The sequence below is a fragment of the Carcharhinus amblyrhynchos genome, chromosome 9 (assembly GCF_965287045.1).
Source record: "Carcharhinus amblyrhynchos chromosome 9, sCarAmb.v2.hapA, whole genome shotgun sequence".
NCBI classification, from domain to species: domain Eukaryota; kingdom Metazoa; phylum Chordata; class Chondrichthyes; order Carcharhiniformes; family Carcharhinidae; genus Carcharhinus; species Carcharhinus amblyrhynchos.
Genome location: NC_137332.1, coordinates 36,913,590 through 36,933,557, shown reverse-complemented (window position 1 = coordinate 36,933,557; position 19,968 = coordinate 36,913,590). Strand labels below are relative to the sequence as shown.

At 41.0% G+C, this 19,968-nt stretch overlaps 2 protein-coding genes across 2 annotated transcripts in view; one reads left to right on the top strand and one right to left on the bottom strand.

Annotated features, from left to right (window-relative positions):
• orc1 (origin recognition complex, subunit 1) overlaps positions 1-6,501 on the bottom strand; it is a 30,257-nt gene extending 23,756 nt beyond the window's left edge. The window contains exon 1 of the mRNA XM_080196559.1: positions 6,160-6,501. Coding sequence (XP_080052685.1) covers positions 6,160-6,263 — 104 coding nt within the window. The 5' untranslated portion in view covers positions 6,264-6,501. The remainder of the gene's footprint in view (positions 1-6,159) is intronic.
• Positions 6,502-6,822: 321 nt separating this feature from the next.
• Positions 6,823-18,144, top strand: prpf38a (pre-mRNA processing factor 38A). Its single transcript, XM_080195463.1, has 10 exons — positions 6,823-6,983; positions 9,704-9,863; positions 10,419-10,540; positions 11,123-11,208; positions 14,070-14,180; positions 14,957-15,069; positions 16,107-16,133; positions 16,222-16,319; positions 17,239-17,287; positions 17,373-18,144. Exons 1-10 carry the CDS (start codon positions 6,854-6,856, stop codon positions 17,413-17,415), a joined length of 939 nt encoding a protein of 312 aa, XP_080051589.1. The 5' UTR covers positions 6,823-6,853; the 3' UTR covers positions 17,416-18,144.
• The last annotated feature ends 1,824 nt before the right edge of the window (positions 18,145-19,968 follow it).

The window sequence follows — 19,968 nt, the reverse complement described above, 5'->3', positions numbered from 1 at the left end:
CCATCCTTGTAACCCCACGTATTTACCCTCCAAATCCTCCAGACACTAAGGGGCGATTTAGCACAGCCAATCTACCTAACCTGCATATGTTTGGACACATTTCTGGTACTCCAGTTTCCTCCCATACTCTGAATGATGTGCTGGTTAGGTGCATTGGTCAGTGTACCTGAACAGGCGCTACAGTGTGGCAACTAAGAGATTTTCACAGTAACTTCACTGCAGTATGAATGTAAGCCTACTTATGACACTAATAAAATAAACTTAAACTTCACACACCTCTTCTGGTTTCCCCTGAAGCCAATCACAGAAAAACTGGATCTTTCACAGGGTGACACCGCTGAGGGTATTTATTTTGTTTGTAAATTGTATCACCTATTTCCTGAATTTCATTGCAATGTAACGTAAGCCTTACTTATAATTAATAAATAAACTAACTTTTCCTTCCTAAAGCATTTTAAAAAACGATTGCTCTCTCTCAGAGTTACAAAGCCAATGCGCTGAGTGGACAGGGCAAGCCCTTAATCCATCTATTGCCTGCTCCAAAAAAAAAATCAAATTGAATCCAATTCATGGGCCCCACAACAGACATACTAGATCCAGGCTGAAAAGAACAAGAACTACCTGATTTCATGCTTGGTCCTACACTTGAACAGATTTATCCACCAAAACTACTGAAGATAATATGACAGGATACCTCTACACCTCCGTAGTCAATTCAGCCCAGTGTGTTATAACCAAGCACTTTTCAATTTGGAATTGCTGGATTTATATCAGACTGGGAATTTGCCTCTTTTCTTCCTCTCCCTCCCAATTGTAGAGTGCTGATGTTAAATGCAGCGTGCATATTGCACTTACTAATGTGACTAAACACAGGTTTTGGCCCAATATCATTGCTCCTAATTCAAACAGTCGCTAACTTGATAACAATCTACTGTCAACACTTCATGAGGGCAACAAGAGAGAGCGTCTCAAACAGAAAAAAGAGCATTTATTGCATATTCTAAACACATATTCTCAACACAGAGGCACAAACAATCAAACATAAAATTAGCTCAGGTAGTATCGAGAGGACATTCCAGATCAGGGAAAAGAGTGAAATAATCCACACAGAGAATGCGTGGACGGCAAGAAAATGGGCCCATCTTTCCCCAACCACCAAGATACCGTCAGATTTATACCCAAACCAGTAACACCAATTTACGACTGAAGATAAAGGAAGGTTAATACAAGAAGATCCAGAGAATCCCTACAGTGCAGGAAGAAGCCATTCAGCCTATTGAGTCTGCACCAACTCTACAAAAGAGCATCTCCCCAGCATCACCGTCTGCCTCATCCCCGCGCACTTACCAAGGCTAATCTACCTAACCTACACAGCTTTGGGCCATGGGAGGGAGCCAAGGTACCCAGGTGAAACCCACGCAGACATGGGGAGAACATACAAACTCCACACAAACAATTACCCAAGGCCAGAATCGAACCAGGGTCCCTGGCAGTGTGAGACAACAGTGCCAAGTTGCCAATAAACGTGCAAAATGAATATACTACTTGCAAATTAGTGTCAATATAAAAGTGTGAGGGAGCATATATTGGTAAGAAGAGCAAGGAAATTGAATACATCTTGGAAAATAAGTATCTAAATGGTGCAGAGGACAGAGGGATCAGAGTGTTACAGATAGACAAAGTAGCAACACAGGTTAACAAAGTTATATAAACATAAAACACTTCAGTTCGTTTCTACAGGAATGGAATTGAAAGGCTGAGTACTGTGAACTCCAACCTGTGCATAGAAGCACTGCTGAAGTCAAAGGTTTGGAAGGTGCTGGGTGACTTGTTGCAGTGCATCTTCGAAATGGTACATATTGCTGCCACTGTACAGTGGTGGCGGAGAAAGTGAATGTTTACGGATGGGGATGACAATCATAGGGACTGCTTTGTCATACTGTTAATCTTCTTCAGTGTTGTTCATCCTGCTGAGAGGTGAGTATTCTATTACACTCCTGACTTGTGTCCTGTAGGTGGTGGACAGACTTTGGTAAGTCAGGAGGTGAGTTACTCAATACAGGATTCCTTGCCTCTGACCTGCTTTTATAGCCACAATGTTTATATGGCCAGGCCAGTTCAGTTTCTGATCAATGATAGTCCCAGGACATTGATAGCATACAGGTAGAGCCAGTAGAAGTAGGCTATTTAGCCCAACAAGTAATTGGGAATGATAATGGAATGTTATCATTTATTGAAGTAGGAAGGTTATGTTTCAGTTGTATGGAGCATTCATGAAACCACACCTTGAGTTTGTGTATAATACTGGCTTCCTTACTGAAGGAAAGATGGGAGGTAAACCTTCGAAGCTAACACCAGGAAGGGCAGGTTATTTTGTGAGGAAAGGTTGGGAAGAATAGTTTTATATCCACTCAAGCTTAGAAAAGTAAGAGGCAACTTGATCAAGACCTTTAAGATTGAGGGATATGGACAGGGTGAATATGGAGAGGATGTTTCCTCTTGTGGGAGAATCAAGAACTAGTTTATAAACAGGGGATCGCTGATTTGAGACAGAAACAAGGAGAAATATTTTCTCTCGCGGGTCACATAAGAACATAAGAAATAGGAACAGGAGTAGGCCATCTGGCCCTTCGAGCCTGCCCCGCCATTCAATAAGATCATGGCTGATCTGTCGTGGCTCAGTTCCACTTTCCCGCCCTCTCCCCATAACCCTTAATCCCCTCTCTTATCAAAAATCCATCAACCCGCTTCTTAAAAATATTTAGCGAGGCAGCCTCCACCACTTCAACGGGCAGAGAATTCCAGAGATTCACCACCCTTTGAGTGAAGAAGTTCCTCCTCAACTCCGTTCTAAACCGCCCCCCCTTTATCTTGAGGCTGTGCCCCCTAGTCCTACTGTCTTTTTTGAGCGGGAAGAGTCTCTCCACCTCTATCCTATCCATCCCATTCATCATCTTATACGTCTCAATGAGATCTCCCCTCATTCTTCTAAACTCTAACGAGTACAAGCCTAGTTTATTCAGCCTCTCCTCATAGCTCAACCCCCTCAACTCCAGCATCAGCCTAGTAAACCTCCTCTGCACTCCCTCCAAGGCCAAAATATCCTTGTGCAGGTGCGGCGCCCAAAACTGCACACAGTACTCCAGCTGCGGCCTCACCAATGCCCTATACAGCTGCAGCAAGACCTCCCTACTTTTATATTCAATCCCCCTCGCTATGAAGGCCAGCATCCCATTCGCCTTCCTGACCACTTGCTGCACCTGCAGGCTGGGTTTTTGCGACTCATGCACAAGGACCCTGAGGTCCCTCTGCACCGTCGCCTGCTGCAGTTTTTCGCCACGTAAGTAATAGTCCTTCCTACCATTCTTCCTACCAAAGTGGACCACCTCACACTTGCCAACATTAAATTCCATTTGCCATTTCCTGGCCCATTCGCCCAGCCTATCTAGATCCTTCTGCAGACTCTCCACACCCTCCGCACAATTTGCCTTTCCCCCAATCTTGGTGTCATCAGCAAATTTCGACACCCTACACTCGGTTCCCTCCTCCAGATCCTCTATATAAATGGTAAATAGCTGAGGCCCCAGCACCGACCCCTGGGGCACCCCACTAGTCACCAACCGCCAATCCGAATAGCACCCATTGACCCACACTCTCTGCCTCCTATTTGACAACCAATCCTCTATCCACGCTAACACCCTACCCCCAACTCCATGTCCTCTGACCTTCTGCAGTAACCTCTTGTGAGGTACCTTATCAAACGCCTTCTGAAAATCCAGAAAGACCACATCCACCGGCTCTCCTCTATCCACCGCCCTAGACACATCCTCATAGAACTCCAGTAAATTTGTCAGACACGACTTCCCTTTAATGAAACCGTGTTGCGTCTGCCCTATCAAGCAATTCCCTTCAAGATGCCTCGCAATTTCCTCCTTAATGACGGATTCTAACATTTTACCTACAACAGACGTTAAACTAACCGGCCTATAATTCCCCGCCTTTTGCCTGGCACCCTTCTTAAACAACGGCGTAACATTAGCCGTTTTCCAATCTTCCGGCACTTCCCCGGAATCCAGCGACGTCTGGAAAATAACCACCAAGGCATCCACTATAACCTCCGCCATTTCTTTCAGAACCCTCGGATGCATTCCATCCGGTCCTGGGGACTTGTCCACAATCAGCCCCTCCAGTCTGTCGCGCACCACCTCTCTAGTAACAGTAATGTCATTAAGACCCTCCAGTCCTACCACCTTTCCATCGCTAACACCCGGCAAATTATTCACGTCCTCCTCCGTGAAGACAGAAACAAAAAAGTTATTCAAGACCTTAGCCATATCCCCATCCCCTACCACTAGGTCCCCTTTCTCATCCTCTAAGGGACCAACGTTCACCCTAGCCAGCCTCTTCCTTTTTATATATTTATAAAAACTCTTGCTATCTTTTTTATATTAAGCGCTAGCCCAGCTTCATAGCTTCTTCTACCCTCCTTTATCAACTTTTTTGTCAATCTTTGTTGACATTTAAACCTTTCCCAATCCTCTTCTCGCCCACTGCTCTTAGCTACTCTAAATTCCTCCGCTTTTAATTTAACACTTTCCTTCACCTCCTTCGTTATCCATGGCTTATTACCTCTCTTCCTACTGTCCTTTTTAACCATCGGAATAAATTTCTGCTGAGCACCAAGAAAGATCTCCTTAAAGATCCTCCACTGCTCCTCAGCAGACCTACCTTCCAACGCGCTCCCCCAGTCCACATTCGCCAATTCTTCTCTCATCCTACCATTCTCCCCTCTATTCAAACAAAGGACGCGTGTCCGGGAACCCACTTTCTCCTCCTCCATCTGCAACAGAAACTCCACCATACAATGATCACTCTCTCCAAGAGGATCCTTCACCGCAAGGTCCCTAATTCTACCCGCCTCATTACGTAGCACCAGATCCAAGATAGCTCGCTCCCTCGTCGGCTCCAACACACACTGTTCCAGGAAACTATCCCGGCAGCATTCCAAGAACTCCTCCTCGAGCCCACCTCGTCCAACATGGGTCGACCAATCAATATGCAGATTGAAATCCCCCATAACTACTGCCGTCCCATTCCTGCACGCCGCACTTATTTGCGCGTTAACAGCCCGCCCCACCTCCAGATCATTATTCGGGGGCCTATAGACGACACCCACCAGCGTCTTCCTCCCTTTGCTGTTCCTAATCTCCACCCACAACGATTCCACTTTCTGCTCTTTGGCTCCAATATCATCCCTTGCTACCACCTTGATGCTGTCCTTAATCAGCAGAGCTACGCCACCCCCTCTTTCCTCCTGCCTATCCTTCCTAAACACTTGATAGCCCTGTACATTCATCTCCCAGTCCCTGTCACCTTGCAGCCACGTCTCTGTAATGGCCACCAGATCGTATCCATTTGTGTCGATCTGCACCACCAGCTCATCCACTTTATTCCGAATGCTTCGTGCATTCAGATAAAGCGCTTTCATCCCAGCCTTCTTCTGGACCCTATTTGCTGTAACGCCACCACTTGGGACATCCTCAGCCTCTTCCCTTACCTGTACCCTATCCTTAACTGTAGACCTCCTAACATCACCTACCCTCGCACCCTCCCCCCCCCTAATTAGTTTAAAGCCCTGTCTACAGTCCTCTTTACTCGATTCGCCAGCACTCTGGTCCCAGCACGATTCAGACCAACCCCATCCCGCCCGAACATCACAAGTCTCTGAAACTAGGTAAGAAGCATCTTTGAATATTTTTATGGTAGAGCTCCATAGATTCTTGATTAACAATTTGATTTATTGTCACATATCAGTATAGTGAAAAGCATCATTTCTTGTACACTATACAGACAAAACATACCGTTGAGAGAGAAGGAAACGAGAGTGTGCAGAATGTAATGTTAGTCATAGCTAGAGTGTGGAGGAAGATCAATTTAATGCAAGGTAAGTCCACTCAAAACTCTGACAGCAGCAGGTAAGAAGCTGTTCTTGAGTCGGTTGATGCTTGACCTCAGACAAGGGAGTGAAAGGTGGACATGAATAACTAAATACAGTTTAGGGCTGGATTAGGGTAACTTGAGGCGGTCACATTTCCAGATCCCAGTCTCTCTGATACAGATATCACACATTAATCTGGATGAGGTTCAGTGGTCACTCACTCATAGTCGGCCTGCCGCAGTCTGCGGTTCACATCGACAGCACTGCCAGCCCAGCTGTAAATGTGTCTCTGCCGCTCCTTCAACCTGGTCAGATAGCTGCTCATTTCAGCACAAATTCGGCAAACTCCAGAGAATAAAACATTAAAAAATGAAGTAAAATCCACCCGCTGAGGAGAAGCAGGATAATCCACACCCGGATAAAATTTAAAGTGAAACAAGAATTAAAATCCGCTCCGCCCGATTCCCCACTATCCTCTCCGCTCCGCCCGATTCCCCGCTATCCTCTCCGCTCCGCCCGATTCCCCGCTATCCTCTCCGCTCCGCCCGATTCCCCGCTATCCTCTCCGCTCCGCTCCGCTCTCCTCAACCACAATCTGAGATTTTCGCGCCATTCCGGTCAGCTGAGACCTCACACTGCATTCTGGGTACATTTAAATTCATTACAAACTACCCGAGGGCCCTTCCGGCCGCGGGGGGGGCGCAGTGAGCAGGATGTCTGCCCGGCCGGAGGGGGCGCAGTGAGCAGGATGTCTGCCCGGCCGGAGGGGGCGCAGTGAGCAGGATGTCTGCCCGGCCGCGAGGGGCGCTGGAGCGGGATGTCGGCCCGGCTGGAGGGGGCGCTGTGAGCGGGATGTCTGCTCGGCCGTGGGGGGTGTGCTCTGACTAAGGTGCCGCCTTGCCTGCCGGGATTGCAATGGCGAACCGGACGGTGAAAGATGCTCATAGTATTCATGGGACCAACCCGCAGTATTTGATCGAGAAAATCATTCGCACCCGTATCTACGAGTCCAAGTACTGGAAGGAAGAATGTTTCGGGCTGACAGGTAGAGAATGGGGCTGGAGAATTAAACACAGCTTTAGAGTATGATTGAGGCCTGGGCCTCTTGCCAGGACAGTAACCGCTTCTCTGTGGTCTGTTTGGACTAGAACAGCCACTCGGTTACAGCGATGGCTTTTCATATTCCCACCAGAAATCTTGGCCTGTTCTGGTTCGTGAGTAGAGGTCGCAATGCTGTTCGTGGCTTTTCAGCTAGTTTTGGATTTCAAAAAAAAGAACTAAACTGGTTACCGAACTTGAATGTGAAGACAGAGAGATTTTATAGTTTGTCTATGTGGATGCTGCACATTATGCCCGTGTCTGCGCGGGTTTCCTCCGGGTGCTGTGGTTTCCTCCTACAGTGATGCAAAATGTTAATTGAATGCCTCCCCTGATTGGCACAGTAGTGCAGTAGTTAGCACTGCTGTCGCACAACACCAGAGACCCAGGTTCAATTCCCAACTTAGGTCACGTCTGTGCATAGTCTGCATGTTCTCCCCGTGTCTGCGTGGGTTTGCTGCAGTTTTCTCTCTCAATCCGAAAGATGTACAGGTTGGGTGCACTGGTCGGGTGCACTGGTCGTGCTCATTGTACCTGAACAGGTGCCGGAGTGCGGTGACTAGGGCATTTTCACAGTAACTTCATTTCAGTGTTAATGTAAGCCTACTTGTGACTAATAAATAAACTTTGAGAGATTTTATAATAAGTGAGATTTCACTCTTTTCACATCAACATAGCCTCAAAATAATGTTGACAACATGAGTGTTTGACAATAGTAGAAAAGGAGGCATAGATAGGTTAGCAGAATGGGCAAATATTTGGACAGGGTAATTTAATTAGGTTGTGTGAGTTAATACATTTTGTGAAGAAAAATGAGGAATGACATAATTAGCAAGGTACTATACAGAATCATAATCAAAATTTAACATTGAGCCACATGAGAGATTAGGGCAGATGACCACACGCTTTGGCAAAAAAATAAGTTTTAAGAGGCATCTTGAAAAAGGAAAGCAAGGTGCAGAGGTGAAGTTTACAGAGTGAATTCCAGACCTTATAGCCTTGGCAGCTAAAGACACAGCCTCCAGTGTTGGAGTGAATTAAATACAAGACCACAATTGGAGAAGTACTGATATCTGCAAAGGTTGTAAGGCTGAATGAGATTACAAAGGTAGGGAGGATGAAGCCTTTGAGGGATCGGAAAATAAGTTGGTATTACTCGATTGGGGAGCCAGTGTAAGTCAACAAGAATGTAGATAATGGGTGAGTAGCACTCAGTACGAGTTACGATATGGACGATCTCAGGTATGCAGGGAGTAAAAAGTGTGAGGCTGAACAGAATTGTGTTGAAATAGTGTGGCAACTATTTCATGTGGAAATCGGTGGTCTTACTGATGAGACAAATATGTGGTCAGAATCTCTGTGGGTGAAATGTAACACCAAGGTTGTGAACTGTCTATTGGAGAAAAATGTGGTGGCTAGTTAGGAAATGGAGTTTCTGGTGAGCTTTGAAGACAGTGGCTTAGATGTCACCAAAGTTTAGCTGTAAAAATTTCTGCTGATCTGGTATTGGAGCTGTCTGACAATTTAAAAATGGCAGAAGAGTTGAGAGAGGTGGTGGCGAGGTAAAGCTGGATGTTATTGGCATTCCCAGGGAAACGGATGTGCTTTCAGGTGATATTGTTGAGGGCAGCATGCAAGTGAGAAATAGGAGGGAAGGAGGCAAAGATCCTGAGAGACATCAGGGAGAAAAGTGTATGAATGGGAAAAGAAAGCATTGCAAGTGATTCTTTGGCTTTAATTAAATAAGTAAGAATGGAACCAAGCAAGTGCAGTATCACACAGCTGGTCAGTGGTGAAGGCTGGTGTGGTTAACCATGTAAAAGGTTGCAGACAGGTTTAAGTTTATTTATTTATTGTCACAAGTAGGATTACATTAACAGTGCAATGAAGTTACTGTGAAAATCCCCATGTTGCCTGTTTGGGTACACTGAGGGAGATTTTAGCGTGGTCAGTGCACCTAATCAATCTATGTTTTGGACTATGGGAGGAAACAGAGCACTCAGAGGAAATTCATGCAGACACGTGACCCAAGCTGGGGATCGAACGCGGGTCCCTGATGCTCTGAGGGAGCAGTGCTAACCACTGTGAAGTTGAGATGGACAAAGAGGGATAATTAGCCTTTGTCACAGTTGCATAGGATATAATTTGTGACTTTGGCAAGATTCATCTTATAGTATGGCAGGAGTGATTCAAAAACAGAATACTAGGAAAGGTGCGTAGACATCTAAGAGGTGACAACATTCAAGGACTCTGGCAAAGAAAGGAAGGTGGGAGATGGGGCAGTAGTTGCGGGGATGGAGGGCTCAAGAGTTATTTATTATGTGGGTTATTTGTTATATGGAGTTGCTTGCGTTGGACTGGGATAGGCACAATAAGTAGTCTCACAACCCCAGGTTAAAGTCCAACGGGTTAGCATGAGCTTTTGGAACATTGCCCCTTCATCAGGTGAGTGATTTATTGATGACCCAATTGCACTTGTGTTAAATTGTAGTTCAGAAACTTTCTTTATTCAGTCAGTTGCATTTTCATTGTTAGCTCTTGCATCTTCCTTATTACAATCCATACAAGGCTTTATTTTTTAGGTGTAATAACATATTGATTCAGTTACCGAGAAGTTGGCCTATGCTTTGAAAATATTGTCACAGAGATTTTTCCTTTGCTTCTTAGCGGAGTTGGTTGTGGACAAAGCCATGGAACTGAAATACATTGGTGGCGTCTATGGTGGGAATATTAAACCCTCACCATTCCTTTGTCTGACCCTTAAGATGCTTCAAATTCAACCCGAAAAGGATATCATTGTTGAATTTATAAAGAATGAAGATTTTAAGTACGTGAAATTTATTTATAATCAAATAATTCCTAAACTTATCAATTCCAATGTTCATTATCCAGTTATGATCCAGATGGATGTCAAAGTGATGAATATGCTGAAATATAAATAATTAGCCACAGTTTCTGGTTCATTTTGCTGTTTGATGTTTCCTGATAGAAAATATGCATATGGGGACTCTGAGAACAAAGTCACGCTGAATTGCGATGCAGTTCTTGGTTGACTTACCATTCTTAACATGTACTTGAAGAACACCAATTTGAGGAAGCTGTGCACATTAAACTATTCGTTCTTCAACATGAATGAAGATTATTACAAAAAATATGAAACTGCAGGAAATAAAATGTAATTGTCCTTGCTCTGGGGAGAGAGAAATCAATGATATTAGTTGCCCTTTGCAATGACATCAATGACGCATTACATACATGCTTTCTTATTGCACAGTGAAGTTCTCTGGTGTCAAATATTATTAAATTATCAATGAAGCAATGTGTTTTACAAATGAAGAATTTCCTAACTGAAGCTTTAATTTTTAATTTTTTTTTAACCCAGGTATGTTAGGTTGCTGGGTGCATTGTACATGCGGCTAACGGGCTCTGCCATTGATTGTTATAAATACCTGGAACCACTCTATAATGATTATCGAAAAGTGAAGAGACAGAAGAGAGATGGAGGTAAAGATTGTGCCAGCTATGAGTAAAAGTGGGACCTAATTGTTTTCCAGAATTAAGTGCCTTGTGGCATGAAACTTTTGGAGCAAATATAGTTTGTTCGCTAATGATATTGAAAAATAGATTGCAGTGATATGATATCGCTTTATTATCAGTTGCTTGGTACCACGTCAATTTCTAATCTCAGTTCACTCACAAGTATTCACCCCCAGTAACAAACTTTCATTTTTGACTTAAATCCTTGAAAATTATTGTTGTATCCTTGATGGTTGTAAACTAAACCAGTTCAGAAATCCGGTGATTTGAATCATGCTTGATCTGCTTGTATTAAACCTGTCTACTGTAAAATTATTTTTTGTTTATTTGACATTGCATATTGCGAGTTATGAAATTGTGTCAAAAGCTTCAGGATCTAGTTTTAATTCTAGGTATTTTAGACTTAATTTTCTTCCAAGTCAATCAATTCTTAAATGGCATCAATGTGTGCTTACTTATTTACATATGAATAACTTCTAAACCAAGATGAAACTTCAAGTTTTGATGTATTACTTTGGATTCACATTATCATGTTCTCTTCTTCTCCAGAGTTTGAACTTATTCATGTGGATGAATTTATGGATGAGTTACTCCATGAAGAGCGAGTTTGTGATATTATCTTGCCCCGACTTCAGGTACAAAATTATAATATTGAGAAATGTTTGTTCTTTATCTCCAATTAATTGTACTTAACATGAGGGAAATGAAAAGACTGACCTTTTATCCACCCTCTTTTATTGAAAAGTATTAGGTGAGAATGGGAATTGACACAGCTACAATGTGCCAGTGCCTCCCTCCTTGGTCCCCTTGCCCCCAAACACCACCATGATTAAACCGTGTGCCAATATCCATACTGTAGGCTCATGCATAAAGAATGGCTACTATGACAAAACAGCAAAGGGCTGATGATGCCTATGGAACCATATGCACTAAAGAGTCAGCACTTTAAAACAAACAAGAATATCTGGGGTTCAGAAAATTGTTTCTTAAATTGTGTCTTGGAGTAAAACATGGTTTACTTTTCTTGTATAATTACTGACAGTGAGGTGAGAGTGACTGCCCTTGATATCAAGGCAGCATTTGACCGAGTATGGCATCAAGTAGTCCTGGCAAAACTGGGGTCAATGGGCATCGGGGTGAAACCCCTCCACTGGCTGGGGTAATACCTGGCACAAAGGAAGATGGTTTTGGTGGTTGGAGGTCAACATCTCAGCTCCAGGGCATCAGTGCAGGAATTCTTCAGGGTAATGTTCTAAGCTCAACTGTTTCATCAATGATCTTTCTTCCATCATAAGGTGAGGGGTGAGAATGTTTGCTGATGACTTCACAGTGTTCAGCACCATTTGCAACTCCTCTGATACTGAAGATACTGTCCATGTTCAGATACTGAAGCAGTCCATGTCCATGTTCAGATACAAGACCAGGACAATATCCAGGCATGGGGTGACAAGTAGCATTTTTACCACACAAGTGCTAGACAATGACCATCTCCAACAAGAGAAAATCTGACTGTCATCCCATAACATTCCATTGCTGAATTTCCCACTGTCATCCCGGGGTTATCATTTACCAGAGACTGAACTGGGCTAGCCATACAAATATTGTGGCTACCAGAGCAGGAAAGGTGAGGAATCATGTGATGAGTAATTCAACTCCTGTCTCCCCAGAGATTGTCTACCCTCTACAAGGCCAAGTCAGAATGTAATGGAATATTCTCCACAAAGTGTATAATAATTTTTAGTGTCCTGAAAAATTCTACATAAATGCTCAAAATCTTCAAAAATAGTGAAACAAATCTTCAATATATGGATCGATTGCACTCATGTCTCTTTGTTAAATCAATTCAGTATTGACCCCACGTACTAGATTTGCTTTGTTCATTTGCTAGATTATGACTATATCTGTTACTGTAAGGTGAGTAACTTGTCAACACTCTGAAGGATGCATCTTTTAAATGTGAAAAGGCTTGTGTTTGGATAAGGACTGAGATCATTTCCTGTTCAGAATAGGCAAGTTGCTTGACACAGTTGAGCTGGTTCAATGCAAGGTTTTGATGTAAGCGGAAAAACTAATTTCTATACATTACATCATCTAAGAAAATGAGAATGTGCAGGATGAATTAGTCATGTTTGTCTTCTCTTTAATTTGACTTTGTCTGTATCCAGGCAGTATATCTACATGATGACTTTAAACAATACGGCCACCAACATCCTAACTGGGAAATCTCTCAGTTAAACAGCCACTTTTTTTTAAAAGTGTTCTTTGAATATGGCCAAAGCAGCCATTCCTAATTAAATCAGTGAGCATTCTCTAATCTCTGCAGTTCTTGTGGTGATTTTGGTATCAGGAAATTCATGTCAACAAGGAACCAACTCCAATTGATTTGTGATTTGGAAGAATGCCTTGAGTGTTCCCATTGTATTGCTGCCGTTTTCCTCTGGTCGAGATCACGGGGCTAGCAGGAGTTATCAGGGTAACTTTGATAAGTTGCTACAGTGCATTTGGCTAATGCTGCAGATGTAGTGCATGTATTGGTACGAAGCAGTGGATATTGAGATCATTTCAGAGGAGTCAGCCAAATAATTGCTTTGTTCTGCATGGTATCAAGTTTCTTGACTGTTTCGGATGCCTCTTCCATCCAGATAGGATGCAAGAATTCCAGTATATTCTTTGTACGAGCCCTGGTAGCTGAAGCATTGGTAGATTTGGCAATAGAACATTACAGCGCAGTACAGGCCCTTCGGCCCTCGATGTTGCGCCTTTACTTGTTGGAAGTGGTCATTGCCTACTACTTGGGTGATTTTGAATATTGCTCGTCACTTGTCAACTCAAGCCTGGATCCTCTCCAAATCTTGCTGTAGGGTGACATTGACTGGTTCGTGCTCAGGCGAATTGCTAATGGTAGTAAACTTTGAAATCATCTGATTCTATGACCAACTGAAGATCATAGATATATTTAGACAGTGATTGGGCTAACGAGGCTGCACTGAGCCAGACGGCAAAATTGCTTGTTATTTTGTCCGATCAAATAGCTTTCTCCTGGAGTTTCAAATGAATATCTCTAGGGCAGGTACTCTACGTTGCTCTCTTCACGAGTAGAACCTTTTCCATTAAGAATCTTGCCTTCGGTATTTGGAAGGGGGAATATAAAAGTATGGGGCAGGTGGCAGGAACATACCCCATCCAGAGTGACTGTTAACAACAGTTATATTTTCCAAAGATCCATAACTTGGGATTCTGCAAGCAGAAATTTAATAGAAGTGGTTTGCATAAGTGCAATAATGGCTAGATTTAGGTGTTTCTTGATACTTCAAAAAAAACTTTGAGGGCTTTTTGTATGCAATGGGTAACCCTTTGCTAAATGAAATAAAATTTTAATTAATTTCAAATATCCATTGTACGTTCTGAATTTTGCAGCTGCAAACTTTCATTATGTTTGAACTATTTGTAATAAATGAGAGTGAGTCAGCTTTAAAATAGTATTTTGTTCATCCAGAAACGCTATGTGTTGGAAGAAGCAGAGATGCTGGATACACGAGTCAGTGCATTGGAGGAAGATATGGATGATGTCGACACTAGTGAAGATGAAGATGATGATGATGATAAGGTTTATACACAACTAATGAGTTTATTCTAATTATCAGATATTTGTCTTTTATTGAGACAATAGCTTCAACTGTTTTCAAAAGGGGTATGTTTATTGTACTTTCATGCACTTTTAAAACACTGTTTTAAGAACAGATTATTTGGCCCAAACAAAGCTGTCACAATAAACTTACTTTTAAGCAAACTTTAGTCTTTCTCCCAGCATGCAAGTGCAAACCTGAGATGATCCATTCAATCCTAAAAAAAAAGTATTGTTACTAAACTGCATAATTTTTGTTGACCTATGTATCTTCTAAAAATAGAATCGTTACATTTAAATATTTTAGAACTTCCATATATTAAAAACTACATTTGTTATTTTCTATAGAAAATAAACACTAGGGCCAATTTGATTTCTTAAAAATTGGAGCTTTAGCACACTCAAACATGTTTGTGCGTTTCTCACAATATTTATTAAGTTTTTTTGAAGGAGCTTCAATCTTCCCTCCCTTTGCCCCTCACCTCTTCGATATCCTTTCCCCATTCTGCTGGGTAGAAAATGTTTCTTAAATTTCTATTTGAAAGTAATTTTTCAAACTAGTTACATTTTATTTTGAAAAGCACTTTTATTTGCATAATTAACACAACTTTATCTCAACAATGTAATTTACCTGATTGAAGGGATGGAGTTAACTTTGATTGTCTGTGTATGTATCCAGTAGATTGACAGCAAAATGCATTCTATAAATGTTAATTTGCTGCCTTAGTTTTCTGTACATTAATGTCATTAACATCTAGGGCGACAGAGTGCCATCACCAGAGCCTCCACGACGAGGCTACCGTGATCTTGATCGGCCTCGAAGATCTCCATCTCCGCGGTACAGAAGAAGTCGAAGCAAAACACCAAGGCGGTGAGAAAGCAGCTGCAGTCTTAACTTTTTAACAAGTAAATGAAATGCAAAATGCTGGAAATTCACAATGAATCAAATCAGCATGTGAGAAAAGGGAAGTAGATTAGCATTTCAGGTATATTATTAAACTAGAAAATGTGCAGAAAAGATTTACTAGTATGCTACTGGATGGATTGAGTTATAAGGAGAGGCTGAATAGACTGGGACTTTTTTCTCTGGAGCGTAGGAGGTCTTATAGAGGTCTATAAAATAATGAAAGGCATAGACAAGGTAGATAGTCAATATCCTTTCCCAAATGTAGGGGAGTCTAAAACTAGAGGGTATAGGTTTAAAGTGAGAGGGGAGAGATACTAAAGTGTCCACCAGAGAGGCAATTTTTTCACACACAGGGTGGTGAGTGGAACAAGCTGCCAGAGGTAGTAGTAGAGGCGAATACAGTTTTATCTTTTAAAAAGCATTTAGATAGTTACGTGGGTATGGAGGGATATGGGCCAAATGCAGGCAATTGGGATTAGTTTAAGGGTTTTATAAAAAAAGGGCAGCGTGGACAAGTTGGGCCAAAGGGCCTGTTTCCATGCTGTAAACTTCTACGACCCTATAACTCTATATTTCAAGACCTGGGTGAGGATTTTACGAACCTACCAAGGCAAGGCTCCCTCCAGTGGATTCAGCAGGCCATTTGGCAGGGCTCTGATACCTTGGCCCTTGTGTATTTCAGATCTCTTTCAGAGAGTCAGTGCAGACTCAATGTTCTTTCTGCGCTGTGGGGATTCTATGATTTACAGTACCTAAAGCTCTTTTCATCTTTTATTCACTTTCTGTAAGTAATTATGCTATTGAGTTGTGGTAAATCTTTTCTTTTAAGATGTCTCTTATTGGTGTTTAGGATCTAGGAGTTAAAGCGTACAGACACAAGAATAATCACAATTTTGGGAAAAATTTCAGTTATACTTAACATAGTAAAGGTACATTTTCCTTTAGATCATGCTAAAGGAAGTATTCAAAAGTTGTCAAATTCTTAATCTTGTATTTTACAGACGAAGCAGGTCCCCCAAGAGAAGAAGGTAAGACACTTTCTATTTCCCTGTCATTATAGGTAGTGATTGCATCTATTGTTTTTATTTCTTATTTGATGTTTTTGTTTTAATGAAGCCCATCACCACGTCGTGAAAGACATCGCAGCAAAAGTCCCAGGCGTCATCGCAGTCGATCTAGAGATCGTCGTCACAGATCAAGATCCAAATCTCCAGGTATAATTTATTTTATTTGTTTTCAAGTCAATTTTCACCTTAGGAATGAGCCAGTGATGCCAATATCCCAAGAATAAATAATAAAAATTTGGGAGGTTCATCAGAGCTGTGGGAGAGGAGTTCGAATTAATGGGTAGAAGAGGAAAGCAGTGAAGATTAGACAATTTGAAGGGGGAAGTAAACCAATACATACTGCATGGTCGAAAGGTTAATGAGGGAATAATGTTACATTGAGGAAATTCAAACCAGAATTTCAAACTATACACAATCTAAGAAACAAAATTGAGAATTAAGATTCACTGATTGATTAAGTAGAAAGTCATTACATATGCGTGGCTGGCAAAAATCTTTAAAAATACATTTCAAGTAATTTCTAATTTAAGCTTGTGATGTGTATTAGCTGTACATTATGTCCTATATACTTTGTGTGTCTAGGATGATCACATATGCACTAAATAAGCCCAGCAACTACTGATTGTGTTTACAGTTTCTCAGCTTATATATGGTAGTGTGGCGATTGCCATGGGTCAGCAAGTGTGAAAGGTTCAGACATGTGTTCAAAGAGCTTAAGTTCAAATGTCACCATGACAGCTTAAGAATTGGAATTCTGTTTTTAAAAAGCTTCATGTAAAAGTGCGTGCACAAAGCTGGTGATGTCTGTAAATATGGTTCAGTAATGTCCTTAATGAGAAAGAAACCTGCTTTTCCTGTTGTGGACTGTATTTTAGTCCAGTTCCACACTAATGTGCTTCACTCTTAACTGCTCTCTGAAGTGACCTTGGTGATGTTTCGTAATATTATAGATTAATTGCCATCTCTTTGAAACGTGGGGGGAGGGAGGGGGCTGGTGGTGATGTTATTTTGTGGTGGGAACTGTGGAGAATTTGTTTGCCATTTAATGTATGTTTCTGTCACTTAGGTCATCACAGAAGCCACAGACATAGAAGTCATTCTAAAACACCTGAAAGGTATTAATCATTTCAAACTTTGTTTTTTTCTAGTTAAGTCCTATAGAGTGAATGCACTACTTCTAATAATTTTTACTATTTTTAGATCAAAGAAGAGTCACAAGAAGAGTCGAAGGGGAAATGAATGAAGGTGATATACAACCACAAATACACATTTCCAGTGTGTCACAAGATCTATTTGTAGATATAACTGATATATCCCTGTCTCATATTGACAATATTTGTACTTTTTGTTTATCCTGATTTTAAGATGCTATTTGCAACAATTCCATTTGATATGTGAAAATACTATGGTGAAGCTGTTATACAGCTTTTGGGAGGGGTCAGAGGATTGACATTTCTGCTATTTTTTTTGTGAGTAGGTTGAGTGCTTCCTAAAGTAAATTTACAGTTTTTATTTACTATGATTTAGGTGAAGTATTGGTTGTGAAATATGGAACAAATACATTGTTTAGTATAATATTCAGTAAATTTTGTTATTAAAAGTGATTAATGGTTCTATAAAGGTTCACTCGAGACATGTTGTATTCCATTCTTAAATCTACAAATGTTAAATGTCAAAGTTCTGACTGTTGCAAGAACAAATACTGTGGAAAAATTAAGGCTGTTAATGTACTCTGTACTAAAAGCACATTAACAATAGTGAAAACTAGACCAATTGCAATACGCTTGTTCCTCATTGGCAAAATGCAGGTTAAGAAAACAAAAAAACTCTATTTCTTTTTGAAAGTGAGAAAAATTTTGTAACTTTCAAAACCTTTTGTATATGCTCGCATATTAAATCTGTCCAAAAGGCCATCTTTATATATTGAGCAGTGAGTGCTCAAAATAGCAATAAATGTTCATTCAAATTTGAATTGTTTCATTCCTCTTCAGTTTTTAATCTTGCTGACCTAGGCATCATTATCCTACTACAGAAAACAGCTATGGTTTCTAGAGCTTTATCAAGATCTATAAACAATGGAAATACATTACTCTAGGCCTGACTGCCAGAGGGAGGCAAAGTAAAAGCTTCTACCAGTAGTGTTCTATTGCTTGGTAAATCAAAGATTTGAGAAAAAAGAACTACTGCTTTTACAGAAGTTGTGGAGCATCTGACTGTAAGTGCAGTACCTTTGTGTTGTAATGTAGAAATATGGCAACCAGTTTGCTCCCACAACCAGCAATAAGATTGTGACCAGGTTTTTTTTTTAAATGATGTTTTTATGATAATACTTCTTCAAAGTAATGCCATGGGATCTTTTACATCCATTCAAGAGGACGGATGGGACCTGGGTTTAATGTCTCATCGGAAAGACAGTGCTGCCACATTACTGCATTGGATGTCAGCCTTGTGTTCAGATCTCTAGAGTGGAGCTTAATGCCATTCCCTCTCACCTTCAAATTGACAAAAACATGACAGAGTTCAGCTGCTCAAGTAAGCTTGCCCCACACAATCTTGCTGTAATTAAGAAGTGATCCCACCAACAGCCATGGAAGAGACAGAAAATAATTTTTTTTTAAAACTTGGACAAATTCCATGGAAAAGAATTCCTCTCCTGCTTCCACAGACAATGCACTGCATTGAGAATCTCTAATAACCTCTTCCAATGTCCATTCTCTCTGATTGCATTTCAAAACTACATTGGCTGTAGGATGCTTTGAGTTCATGAACAACACTGTATATATTAGAATATATATTGTATTAAATATATATTAGAATATATATATTAAATGAGATAAAAATAATTAGAAAGTATTTCTTGAACAAATATGCTCTGACAATTTCTATCTAAAGCTGGTTCCTATAAGTGATTGGGATAATGTTCTAGTCGTGCTTTTAATGATTATTATCTATGCTATAAGAAGAATGATGTCTCTGCAGCCTCACAGCCTTCATTGTGCATTCATGTGAAAGATGTATCATGGCCCTGTCCATTTTCATCCTACTACAATATCAAGAGCATCGTGACAAACAAAACAAGATTTCCAAATAATGGATGTATCACTACAGCAGAAAAAAAGTTTCAGCGGTTAATGCAGTTTATATCAGTGAACCTTACACCCTCAATCTCATCACAACAAAATAGCTCCAAGCTGCTTCCAAAAAAAGGACGAAAACATTTTATAACTGATCTATACTTCTCACAAGTTCAGGTATTTTGTCTTTACAGCAAGGCTATGGAACAAAAGATGAAGTTTTAAAGTTTAAATCATGAACCTTTAAAATTGTGACCGCTGACTTCCTGTGAAAAATTCCACAATGGAAGACTATAGAGAAAAACATTATCTAGTACCAGTAAATTTTCCAAAATAAAGTTGCTTGCATTTGAGTTTCCTATTTAAGTTGAGGTGGTTGATGAGAATGCTGCAGTTTTGCACTAAATACCACACTGGATAATGTTGTGCGATGTAGCTGCTGTGACCATTCTGTTGCTCGGTTGTTTCAGTTTTTAAGGTAACCTATGACTCATCCCTTCTTCCCCCCACCCGATCTTTTCACCCACATACTGATCATGAAACACTTAACTGTAGCTTGTTTCTTAGCTTTGATGCTGTGCATGTCTTGGAAAGAAATCCAGCTTTTCCACTATCATCTGAACCTTATATATTTTCACTACCATAAAAACAGGAAATGCTGGAAATAGTGAGTTCAGAAGTATCTGTAGAGAGAGAAATAGAAGAAATATTTCAGATCAATT